The 13,233-nt window shown below is 43.3% G+C and overlaps 1 protein-coding gene across 1 annotated transcript in view; it reads left to right on the top strand.

Moving 5' to 3' along the window:
* The window catches only part of SERPINE2 (serpin family E member 2), a 61,407-nt gene extending 50,963 nt beyond the window's left edge, over window positions 1-10,444 (top strand). Inside the window, exons 5-9 of the mRNA XM_032857343.1 lie at window positions 2,626-2,824; window positions 4,383-4,483; window positions 6,581-6,667; window positions 9,001-9,084; window positions 10,072-10,444. Of these exons, the coding sequence (XP_032713234.1) occupies window positions 2,626-2,824; window positions 4,383-4,483; window positions 6,581-6,667; window positions 9,001-9,084; window positions 10,072-10,109 (509 nt within the window). The 3' untranslated portion in view covers window positions 10,110-10,444. The remainder of the gene's footprint in view (window positions 1-2,625; window positions 2,825-4,382; window positions 4,484-6,580; window positions 6,668-9,000; window positions 9,085-10,071) is intronic.
* Window positions 10,445-13,233: the final 2,789 nt, after the last annotated feature.

The following is a 13,233-nucleotide window of genomic DNA, read 5'->3' as shown; positions in this document are numbered from 1 at the left end:
TCCTGTCATGTCACATATTCTAATAGCGTTGCTATTCTTTATCATATTTTATAGCTAAAAGTGTTCATTATGTAACAAAGACAAAGAAAGTTCGAGGTCTCTCCCTTTCTCCTGCCCTCCCAGCCCCCTCCTGTGGAGAACTGGCTTATTGAAGTTCCCTGTCTCACACGCGGTGACTGGCAGAGTTCGTCCCCAGAGAAAAGACAAGTGAAAATCATGAGAGAAACACTCTTTCTCTTTTCTCTTTTTCCTAAATGCATTATTCTTCTAGGTCATCTAGAGCCGGGGGAGGAGGCGGAGGGGCCCCGTGTTCAGCGGGCATTGGCCGTGGGCCCGGTCCTGCCAAGCGCCTTACGTATTTTTTCTCATTTAATCATCACGGCGACCCTGTGAGGGACGTACTTTTAATGTCCCTGATATCTCCACGCTCCATAGTAAGTGGCATGCAGAGGTTAAGTGCCTCACCAAGGTCACTACGTTCTTAAAAAGTCTGAAGTGCTTAATAAACCATTTCAGAGATCCGCCAGAAATCTAGAAATGCTGACTTTCCATTCACATAGTTGATTTTAATGAGTCTCTCATTACATGCCTGATGTAAAGTTTTCATGGGATCCTAAGGTGTGTTCCATGGGAGGTTCTTTCCCGGGGAGTCAGTGGCCTCTGTGGGCCCCGTGCCCCTGAGCTGAGCTTCCAGCTGGTGCCTTCCTGAGCTCAGTGACACCAGCTCCCATCAGTCAGTGCGCAGCTGTGCTGCTCAGCTGCTGAATGTTTTGAATGTTTTACATGGGATGAAAGGGTTTTAGGATCAAATGAGTTCAGGAAACCTGGGGATAGCCAAACAGCTTTCCTTCAGAACCGTCTCAGAGCCTTTACAGCACTGGTATATATTACGAATCTGCAAGAAGAATCAGTCCAGTGTTTCCTAAACTTACTGGGGCTCGGAATCTGTTTGTCTCCTGGGCGACATGCAGGTCTCCTGGGCGTCTGTTCTCCAGACAACCGCCATTTTGAGAAGTGCAGGTGTAAATCAGTTGTCAGGTTTTTATTAGGAAGTACAAGTACCGTAAGGTATCTGAAAGCCATAAGGACGGTTACTGGAGTGGGTGAAGTGTGAGGAGGGAGTGGGGTAATGGACTAGGAAGGTCATTGTTGGCGTTAGACATACTGAATCCAAGTCCTGGCGTTCTACTTCTTAGCCCACGTGTCTCTAGGCAAGTTACTTACTTTCTCTAATTGTAGCCTCCCGGTCTATGAAATAGGACTGCTTTATTTTATGCCAAGGATTAGAAGTCAGACTGATCGGCCAGGGGAACAAGACTGAAACAAAGTTAAAGCTTTGCAAAGCTTTATCCTATGCTAAGCATTAGAAGTCAGACTGACCGGCCAGGGCCATCTCCAAAGAGAGCGACCACCCCCCAGCTTACAGGCTTAAGAATTGACTGGAGCACCTGGGTGGCTCAGTGGGTTAAAGCCTCTGCCTTCGGCTTAGGTCATGATCCCAGGGTCCTGGGATCGAGCCCCGCATCGGGCTCTCTGCTCAGCAGGGAGCCTGCTTCCTCCTCTCTTTCTGTCTGCCTCTCTGCCTACTTGTGATCTCTGTCTGTCAAATAAATAAATAAAATCTTTAAAAGAAAAAAAAAAAAAAAGAATTGACTGACAGGTCAGGGCCACCTCCGAAGGCAGTGACCCCTCCCAGCCTCACAGACTAACTTTTATAGAGTAAAAGCCTGGCCGCACGTAGGTGGCCAATGAGATTGTAACATTGCATAGTCATGTTAGGCCACACGCAGGTGGCTAATTGAATTACAATTTACCCTTTGGTAGCTGTTTGAACTAACCTATTACTCTGGTCAGAATTGGCGCTCAAGTTTGGCGCCCAAAAGGCGGGGTTTACATTCTTTGGTGGTTAAGGAGATAGTATGTGTGCTTTACTGATTGGATGTTTTCACATGGCCCGACTCCTCCTTGTATTCTGGGCTCTGTTATTAGGAACTGGCCGACCATATTTTACTGGTTTCTCAGACTTGTTTCTAAGTCAGTTCCTCTGGCCGGGGTGGGGCAGGGTCAATTTAACTTTTACTGCACATACAACAAGATGGCTTTTAACCAAGATGGAGTCACTCTGGCTAAATAGGCCCTTACAATACTACTTCATGGGGCGCTGTAGCTTCTAAATGTGTTGGAATGGTTGGTGTGGGCCCTAAACAATGGAGCCGTTCATCCCTTTCTCCTTTCTCTTCACATGCTCACATAGGTTCAGCCAAAAGAGCAATTCTCAGGCAGCTCAAATTCATTCCTTTATTCACATGATAAGGGTTAGCACTTGCAAAGCACTGTATTCTAAGTGCCTCGTGATCTCGTTCAATTTAACTCAACAGAATTAATGTTATTTTAGTGATGCCAAAGGCATTTTGTTAAGACATGTCTAAATTGAAGAAAGAATTCTTTACCAGGGAAAGAAAAAATAATTATCTTTGTCCTTTTAAGGAAACTGTATTTAGAAAAGAGAAGTTTTCAAACTGAATTGCCCTCTTCCCTCTGAAACTACCCATGTGGTCAGCAAACAATTCAGGCCACTTCTAGAAGTCATCAGGGATACCCTGAACCTGCCTCTGATTTCTTTAGGGTCTACAAGCACCCCCAATGATTTATGGTACAACTTCATCGAACTGCCCTACCACGGGGAAAGCATCAGCATGCTGATCGCCTTGCCAACCGAGAGCTCCACCCCGTTGTCGGCCATCATCCCTCACATCAGCACCAAGACCATAGACAGCTGGATGAGCACCATGGTGCCCAAGAGGGTGCAGGTCATCTTGCCCAAGTAAGTTGTCCCTCTCCCTGAAGAGAAGACATTGGGAGTACTCCGTCCCTGGAGCAGTTGTGTCAGATACCAGATAGCATGAGGCTAGGAAATGGCACAGCCTAAAACCTAAAGCCTGATTTACTTTTCAGAAGTCGCATGGTGGAAATACAAGGCTCTGCTTTTGCGGAAGCTTCTCCATCCCCCTTCCAGTTCCTGTGCCTCTCGTGCAGCAGGATAATGATCATCAGGAGGGAAGGAAAGGAGGCAGCCTGACCTCTGAGTCTCCATAAGACCTCAAGCTCCTTAGTACCATTTTGAGGGCTTTTAACTTACTTAATTTTGTCCAAAAGACTGAAAAACACGTGTATAACCATACAGTAAAGATTAGTCGTGTTTTGATAAGGAGTTTCATTTTAGTCTTTTTAAGTTTTAGCTGGAAGTTCCTGAAGACCAAGGTCCAAAAGCTAGGTGGTAAGGAAACATTTTGAAACCATCCAGGCAGAATTCTTACATTAGTATCATACTTTGGCAGTTCTTTCTTGCACCATCATCCCAAATTCTGCCTGAATCCCAAATTTCTAACAGGTGAGAGAATGAATGCCTTATACCCAGACCTGTGAAAGAGGCAGTGAACCTCCCCTATCTGTGATCATGCCACCAGTTCCTGGAGCTTTTAACCAGCCACGTCTCAGGGTGGGAAAGACACCTTCCAGTTCTAATAGCTTTTACTTCTCTGGTCACGGAGTTAAGTATAATCCAAGGAGTCCATTCATAATAAGTATTAGTAATCCTCCTAAGAATTTTTTTATTGTGAAGTGTGCCTTTATGTAGGCAGTGCTTGCTATAAATGAGTAAGATTTATGACATTATAGGTAAAGCACAATTAGAATGGTAAATTATCATTAGAGCCCATCTGTGATGAAAATCTGCTCCCCTACCCTGATTACTCTTCCACCAAATGGGAGAAAGCCTAAAAAAAACTTCCTCTGATGGTAGATTTAATAGCTGACATTTACGTAAGTGTGACTCTAAGGCCAGATAGGTCGCAAGAAACCCCTGTGACACCCAAATAGAATGCATTGTCACCAATTCCTGTTGTTCGTTTGTATTTTCCTAGTAAAACGCTTTCAAAATCCCATCAAGAAGGAGCAGGAATGTGTCTCCTCTCTTTAGACCATCCCCAATATGGCAGCCACCATGATGCTTGATTGGTTGGAAATGGGGAAAATCTGTAGATAATCCTGTCACTATTCTGGGTGTCCTCCCATGAGCGTGAGGGAAAGTGCTTCCGAAGATCTCCCTAAGAACTGGAATGGGGGAGCCTGTGGCACATGAGGGTGAGGCCACCCTCGTTTGCCGTTACGGGGTCCTGCTCCTTTCGCCAGCTAAGTGTTTGAGAGAGGAGTCGTTCTCTGCTTAAATCTTGGAACTACAGTTTCAGACACAGTTTAGATTGGTGTCCAGAGCATACTTAACAAAGAATCCATTTATCAAGCCTTCTGCACCAGCACTGATAATATCGTTTTACATTGTTTATGGTATGATAATTTTCCCTCATTTTCTCCTTTCCTGTTAGGTTCACAGCTGTAGCACAGACAGACCTGAAGGAGCCGCTGAAAGCTCTTGGTATCACCGAGATGTTCGAGCCATCGAAAGCAAATTTTGCAAAAATAACAAGTATGTTCGATTTAAAACTTCTCCTTAAACTTGAAGACTGTGTTACAAACTGGGTCTCTGATTTGTTCGGAAAGAAAAGATCAGGGGCGCTTGAGGGGCTCAGTCCACTAAGTGCCCGGCTCTTGATTTCGACTCAGGTCATGATCTCAGGGTATCAAGCCCTGTGTTGGGCTCTGCACTTAGCCAGGAGTCTACTTAGGATTCTCTCTCTCCCCCTCTGCCCCTCCCCCCGCTCTCTCTTTCTCTCTCTCAAATAAATAAATTTTTTAAAATTAAAAAAAGAACAAAAGAAAAGATCAAAGTTAGGAGTGTATTGCCCTGAAATTCCCCAGGATTTACTCTTATTTATCACCAAATGATGCTGTTCATCCTCAGTCATCTAAATCAACAGAAATCATTCATCCCTGTGTTTCATGTGTACATTTCATGGGAGGCCCAAGTGACTCTGCAGTTACAGAATACCTTCGTGTATCATCTTTAATACTTACAAATGTAGCTCTTAATTAGATATTAGTCTTTCTTTTTCAAACGCAAACTATTTCCCTGTGTTTGGAAAATGAAGATTTTTAAACTCTCCTATCCTTGCTTCCATCTAGCAACAAGAGGCATGCACTATATCCAGATGAGTATTTTGGCATTTAATGCTCGTTAATCCGAAACAGTATAAATTCAGAGGGGTCTGACTGGAACCTTTCTTTGCCAAAGCATCTAGGACGCAGCTGGTATTCTGTCACTACATTTGCCAATATATGTACCTTTTCCTAGAGTTATAGTCCTATTGAATATAATTCCGCTCTTGGTCCTTTTAATGTGGAGCACAGCAACCTCCTTCCAAAGAGAAGTCATGGAGTAAACATTATTTATGCTCCTTTGTGTTTTTCCCCTTGAAAAGTTCATTACTGAGCTTGATGGCCTGCAGGAGAGCACCTGGGTGCCCGTCCTGGGGCTACACACAACATCCCTGGTGAACTTGCAGCTGTAGGGATATTCTGACACCCTTTCATCCTTGGATAACCCAATGCATCCCAGGTGCGGCAGCCTGAGTACCACCTGGGAGTTTGTCCGAGGGGCACAGTCTTGGGTCTCACCCAGGCATACTGAATCAGAATCATTTTAACAGGATTCCTCAGCCCAGTAACATTAGAGGGCATTGTTTGAACCTGCACGTTCCCCTCCAGGGTTCTCTTCTATGGCCCACCGTCTACACCGGCAGGGTAGTTCACAGGTGCTCAGAGGGAGAACCAGGTGCCTGAAATTCTCCTAGATCTTATGGTTAACCTGCTGGTGACTTTCATCCTGCAGACATCCCTCTCATTCTCCAGTGGTCATATTAAAGCCCAGCATCTGTGCAGACAGTTGAAAACCGGGTGACATGGAAAGCACTTTTTCAGTTTGCTTCCAGACCCGTGTCCCATCAAGGCTACTGTTAACTTCTGTTTGCATTCTCCTACAATGCCGTGGCCAGTGGGTATTGCTGGAATGAGAAGGTTTTGCTGAGAAGGAAAATGGGTTCACTAGAAGGTTCCAGAGGCACAATTGCCATTCTGAGTCTGGTTTTGAACTCTTCTTACACTCACCACTCTTCTCACTAATACGGCAGTGAGATGACTGGCTTTTCCTATGGAAAACCACTCACCAGCCATATGATCTGAGAGCAGATTTCTTAACCCTCTGGGCCTCAGTTTCCCCATCCATAAATGCCATCTGAAATACTTTCTGGGTCTGACATTTTGTCCCTTAGAAACAATATTTTTGCCTTGCTTCTTCTGGAAAACTGGACTTCTTTACTAAAGCTCTGCTTTTTTTTATTTTTTTATGCAATGCTGAGTGATGAGAGTTGAACTGATAGAGGTACTAACACATTCAGGGTCGGTGAATCCCTCCTCAGAAGTGATATCACAGTTCACTTAACAGAGACTGAAATTCACGGCAGGTGACCGTCACCCTACAGCCTTCAATCACCAGACTATAAGAGGTCACTTCCCCTGACACCTTTTAAGAACTGGAATTTGCCAAGGATTTGAAGTTACTTTCTGAGCCAAATGGATGGCCTGTGTATCAGATAAATGCTGTGTTTGTTTTATTTTCTGGAAACAGGGTCAGAAAACCTGCATGTTTCTCACATCTTGCAGAAAGCAAAAATTGAAGTCAGCGAAGATGGGACCAAAGCTTCAGCAGCAACAAGTAAGAACTGGGTCAGGAGCCAGAATGAGCCATGACGTAGTGGGGGTGGGTACTATCGCTTGTGCAGCCACTTAGCCAATTGGTAGCAAACCCAGTACCCCCAGCCCAGAACTGGGGATTGCCCCCCAGGTGACAAGGGTGAATTTAGAGAGAATGAGGACCTGTCTTCTCAAGGCTCAGAGTCTGTTCCGTTAAGGAAAGCCCCTCAGTATGAGACATTCCTCCAGGACGAGAGTTGGCAAGCTTTCTCTGTAAAGAGCTTAATAGTGTGTATTTTCTGCTTTGTGGCTGGTACTATCTCCACCCGAGCTTTTCAACTCCACCACTGTAATGGGGAAGCTGCCACTGTAGCGGGAAAGCCACAGAGCTGATTGGAGCCAGTGGACGTGGCTGTGTTCCAATAAAGCTTTATTTATGAAAGGAGGATCTGTCTCAGACTCTGCCCGAAGGCAGGGGTTTGCTGACCCCTGCCCTCAGAAGGTTAAAGCATATTCTGGCTTCTTATTGGCAGAAAAGCCCAATCTTCATATTGCAACCTAAAATAATAGCAACTACTGATAGGGACTAGGCAGGTCTATCTGGGACAAAGCGAAGAAAGAGCGAGCAGCTGTTGAATTACGGCAGGATTGCTGGGCCACCCCCTTTGATAAGTAGAACATCTACATCTGCTTTCTCCTCGTGCTTTACATAACGAAGGAGAAAATAGAACAATCTTAGGTTGGTTTTCGTAGCCCCTAATTATCCAACTGAGATTGGGTGGATCTGGCCAAGCTCTGAACTCATAAAGGGAATATCCCAGTTCCGCTTGTAACTGGGCCACATATTTCTGGTCATGAAAAAGTACCATTTATGCTCCAAATAGACACTTTATGGCCTTTCTAGAATAAACATTTAATTTGTAATCCTTTAAAATAACATTAAAAACAAAGACCTAGAATATGAGTGCTTCAAATTTCTTAGATGCCTTTTGTCTCTTCTAGGAGGTACTTGTAAGTTAGAGCTGGATTTTGCCATTATTGACCAATTTTGCCAATTTGTGTAATTATCGGGACTGGCTCCGTAATTTGCAGGGCGCTATAGACTATAGAGACGGAGCCCTCGCTGAACACTTATTAAGAATTTGAAGACAGCAGTAGCCGAGCACTGAACCAAGTGTGGGCCTCTCGTGAGTGTGACTGGCAGGCCATGTGCCCAGGAAGCCAGCACTGCTGGCTTAGTTCCTAGGGCTGCTTGTAGCACGGGACCACAGATGGGGCAGGGGGGCTTATACTGCAGAAGTTTATATCAGTTCTGGAGACTGGAAGGCCAAGATCAAAGGCTGGTTTCTCCTGAGGCCTTGCTCCGTGGCTTGCCAAGGGTTGCTTCCTCCCTATGTCCTCACGTGGCCTTCGCCCCGAGCACCAATATCCCGTGTGTCTTCCTCTCTTCTTAAAAGGACACCAGTCCTATTGGATCAGGGCCCCGCCTTTGTGCCCTCATTCAAACTTAAATACCTTGGGGTTTAGGGCCTCAACATAGGGATTTTGAGGGGGTACAGTTTAGCCCAAAAGACCTGCTAACTCCTGATTGCTTTTCAGTAACCCCAGGTTTAGCTGTAGATGGTTCCTTTGTGATATCAAGCCCAATTCATTAGTACTTCCTGGGGTTTGAGGAAGAAAACTGGGCCATTGCGGAAAGAGTGGTACAGTTTTATCCCAACACCTACCCTCCCACAAGGCCCTGTCACAGGCTTATGAAATTGAAGCCGCCATGGGGAAGCATGGCAGAGCAAGCATGTCTAGGGCCGTGGCCTACGGAAGTTTGCTTTCTGAGTCCAGCGGCTACAACAGCATGGGGTAAGGGTCCCAGAGGAGAGGACTCTGTTACCATGCAGAGGGGACCCACCAGAGGAAAAGGCACAGACAAAATGGTTGAAAACACAGCTGGGCCTTGATGTACAGGAAGGCTTTGGCTGAGCAAAAATGACCAGAGAGCCTTCATTGGCAAGGCAGACGGTATAAATAAAAAACAGCTAATTATAACAGTGAGTATGCACTAGGTGTTAAGTGACAACACTGTTCTCCAAGCTTATAATGTGTAGGTCCTTTAATCCTCCTAAAAACCCTATGGAGTGAGTACATTGATTAAAGAAGGTAGTATTTGTATAGACTGAATGAGACATGGAGTGGAAAGGGCCTGGCCCATCCATGGTAGGGGTTCAATAAATGAGGACCATTGGGCCAATCTAACCTGGCCAGCCTATGGGACAGGCATTGTGTCCTCGAACTCCAGCATGGAGGATCCTTGCTGGCCTCACGCGGGGTGTACAACACATTTTCTTTTTCTCCCCGTAGCTGCGATTCTAATTGCAAGGTCGTCGCCTCCCTGGTTTATAGTAGACAGACCTTTTCTGTTTTTCATCCGACATAATCCTACAGGTAAGCAACTCTTCTCTTCCGTCCTAGTCCTTCGCTAGCTGTTAGAATTCAGAAAGGTCTATGAATCATAGGGAAACCCAGCCTTGCTTCTCTTAATCCTTCTCCCTTGTGTCAACAATTGCAAACACTTTGAGTAATAGACCACCCACCTTGAAGAGATAAGAAAACCACGGCTGTGTTTACAGAGTGTGATGGAATCTTTTAAACATTGATTTTAGGTTTGTTGGTTGGTTTGTTTTTAGCATTGAGAGAGCTCTGCAGCCCTTCTGGGGACTTTTGACAGCTACTGATTTTTTGTCCACATTTTTGTAAGTGCAGTAGTTAAATTTTATAAGAAACTACGTGTCCTCAACCTCTGGAAGCCCCCCTCTATTGTTATAGCCCAAGAACTGTTAATTTGATAACAGACTGGCTCCCCAAGTCATGGGTTCAATGTTGGCTCTGTCCTTTTAGCTTCATCTTTAAAATGTGGATAACAATAGTTCTTACCTTTTTAGTACAATTATGAAGAATAAATGAGTTTGTCTTTGTGGAGAGGTTGGCTTCACATTGGTGCAGAGTAGAAACTCCTACATTTCAGCATTTACTCTTTTTTTTTAATCAATAACACAGGCTAGTTCCTTATCCTTTTGTCTTGTATCTTTAATGTCATAATTCATGTGCTCCTGCACAGAAGTCCGATATGGGAGCCTCAAGCCACATGTGGTTATTTAACCTTAATTCTCAATAATGAAAATGAAATATAATTTAAAATTCAGTTTCCTAGACTCGCCATGTTTCAAGGGCTCAATGGCCACACGTGACTAGTGGCTACTATATTGAACAATGAAAATATAGACGTTTCCATCATTGCAGAAAGTTCTATTGGATAGCACTGCTTGAGAACAATTAATCGCAGTCTAGGGACTATCCCTTAAACACACTTTATATCTTATTTTAAGAAATGTTTTTTATAGAGTTGTGCCTTGTTTCTTTCTAATTCTGTAGGTGCTGTCTTATTCATGGGGCAAATATACAAACCCTGAAGAGTGTGCAGGAGAAACCAGGCAAAGCTAAGCTCCTTTGCAATGAAAATAAGGCTCCTTTCCTACATCTTTCATAGTTCTGTTAAATATTTTTGTACATTACTTTCTTTTTCAAAACTAGTTCTTAGGAACAGAGACTCAGTGATGCAAGCATTTCTGTTCTGGGATATATATCAAAGGGAAAAGGGGCAGGATAGCTGGAGCACTGTACTGACAGGTGAATAGAAAGGTTTCAAAATGTCTAAAAAAAATCCTTTAAACTACTGAGCTAACCCTCTTGAGTATTTACCGTCCAGTTCAGGAGTTTTGTTTTGTTTTGTTTTGTTTACACGTGTGGCATTTCAGAAGAAATTGAATCAGTGTGATGGGGAAAAAATAAAAAAAAATAAAAATAAAAAACACAAAAACACACATTTTATGGTAGCTTTTACTTTTTTTATGAAAAAAAATATTATTGGCCTTTTTAAATTCTTTTGTTTTGGTCTCATCCAAAGTCTTGGTAGGAAGCATTATTTCGGGGGTAGAAATAGTAAAATCTCTAGCCTCTTTGGGTGTTTTTGTTGTTGCCGTTGTTGTTTTTCTATAATGCATGTATTCATTAAAATAAAGTCTAAAAAAAGAATGTCTTGCTAGACAAGGTTTGCTGTTCTGCAGTGTGCCTGTCACTACTGCTCTGTACTCTTTGGATTTGCATTTTTGTATTTTGTACAAAGTAAAAAATAAAGTGTTATGAGTAGTAAAAAAAAGAAATGCCATTTCTCTGTGATTGAAAATACAACAAAAGAAACAGAGCCTTTTAAAAATACTTTACCTTCAAGGGGAAGAAAATGAAACAAGATGAGATCAAGAGGGAGACAAATCATAAGAGACTCTTCATCTCAGGAAACAAAAGGTTACCGGGTGGTTGAGGCGTAAGGATAGGGTGGCAGGGTCGTGGACATTGGGGAGGGTGTGTGCTATGGTGAGTGCTGGGAATTGTGTAAGACTGATGATTCACAGACCTGTACCCCTGGGGCAAATAATACATTATATGTTAATTTAAAAAATACTTTAACTTCTACTAAATCTTTGTGCTCAGGCAAGTAGCAGAAAACCCACAGCCCCCCACAATTTCTTTTCCTCTAACCCTGGCAATCAGACACTGTTCCTTGCTTCACCACCCCTTCTAAGTCACTGCTGAGCACTAGAGGAGGATGCAGTCCCAGCCCTCTTCTCAGCAGTGGCTCGCTAAGGGCAGGATTCAAGAGTATTCCCAGCAAAGAGTAGGGTTTTCTATAGCAAGTGCACAGGGAAGGTGCTGGGTCCTGAGACACTTTGAACTCGGAGTGAACAGTGCATGTTACAATTTCAGTGATGGGCTGGAGTGTTTGTTTCCTGATAGGGCAAGATTTTTTGTTTTGTTTTGTTTTTGGAGACCTCCTCACAATTCCTCATAATTTTTTATTTGCCTGGTTTGTTGTCATTGTTGTTACTTTTCTAATCTCCTAAAGGCTTGAATCACCTAATATCAGAATTGGTTTAAAATATGTATCAAAACTTAAAAGCTTTTTTTTTAAATCCATGAGCTCTATTCATCCCTCTTTATACATTAAAACTTCACATCCAGCACTCCAATAATTTGCCATTTGTAATTCTTATTTCTCAAGTTTTCTGAGCTCTGCTGTTTGCAACTATTTAAGTAGGGATACTTTGGTTAGCCAAGAGAGAAAGAAAGCGGGTGGGAATTGCTTTCCTTAATTAAGAGTAAATGCCTGGGGTGCCTGGGTGGCTCAGTGGGTTAAAGCCCCTGCCTTCAGCTCAGGTCATGATCCCAGGGTCCTTGGATCGAGCCCTGCATCGAGCTCTCTGCTCTGTGGGGAGCCTGCTTCCTCCTCTCTCTCTGCCTGCCTCTCTGCCTACTTGTGATCTCTCTCTCTTCAAATTAATTAATTAATTAATTTTTTTAAAAGGGTAAATGCCAGAAATTTATTTTGAAGGGTTTACACAAATTATTTTACTCTAGCAAACATGCTAATATAGTTATTAATGCTTTTACAGCCAGTTTTACTCATTTTCTGGTCCCATTCTATTATATTATTTTGAATAGTTTAAGATAGAAATAGTGTTAGCAGTAATCCAAGAATTATACACTCCATTTATTCATTTGGGTACCTACTGGGTACCCAGCATTAGGGGGTACAGAGATAAATATGTCCTTTCCACAGATAACTTAATCATGGAAAGGAGAGAGTGAATTCTAGCTTGACCAAATACCTAACCTGTGTTAAGTGTACTTACAAGATACACAAGTAGGACCAAGTGGGCATAAGTCCAAGAGAGAAGCCTAGAAGTGGCTACAGGACCAAGACTAGATCCCCAAGCTCTTGGCTTCAGCAGTGCTCACCACAGAAAAGACCAGAAGAGTTTGCTTTGCTTCCCCTGACCCCAAGTAGGCTCCACACCCAGTGTGGAGCCCAGTGCCATGCTCAAACTCATGACCCTGAGATCAAGACTTGAGCTATGAGATCAAGAGTCAGACACCCACTGGCTGAGCCACCCAGGTCCCCCCGAGGGTTTGCTTTTCTAATATCACCTAGTAGAGTGTGGCCCTGTTATGTGTTACAGATAGTCTACTCCCCCAAAATAGAAACTGGTCACATTTTACTGAGCACATTAAAATTTGAAGTATCTGGTGGCATTTCTGAATGCCTCTTTAGTATTTTAGATAGTAAAGTTTCAAATTTATGATATATAGACCTTGGAAGAATCTCATGGAAGAGTTGTAGAATCAAGATTCCTAGACTATGTTTCTTCTGTTTCACTTTATCTTCCCAGCTCATCTTTAACCCTCTCTTACCCATCAGCATCCATATTCTGACTTGACTCTAGCAGCCTCTAGAACTTGTGGATAATCTCTAGACTAGAGGAAAGTTCTCAACTTATTACTTTTACAGAATTCAACTTTTATCTTTTGATACACTTCAGTCAATGAGTCTATAGGTCTTATCTTCAAAAAGATAAAATTTAGAAAAACTCCTTTACTTGAGGGAAACTGAAATAAATTTAAGATATGGAGACAAAAAATTGCAGACCTGGGGTGCCTGGGTGACTCAGTGGGTTGGGCCTCTGTCTTCAGCTCAGGTCA

Source organism: Lontra canadensis, unplaced genomic scaffold (genome assembly GCF_010015895.1).
Source record: "Lontra canadensis isolate GAN:19392208 unplaced genomic scaffold, GSC_riverotter_1.0 scaffold13, whole genome shotgun sequence".
NCBI classification, from domain to species: domain Eukaryota; kingdom Metazoa; phylum Chordata; class Mammalia; order Carnivora; family Mustelidae; genus Lontra; species Lontra canadensis.
Note: the sequence above shows the minus strand (reverse complement) of the source record. Positions and strands in the feature narration are given on the sequence as shown.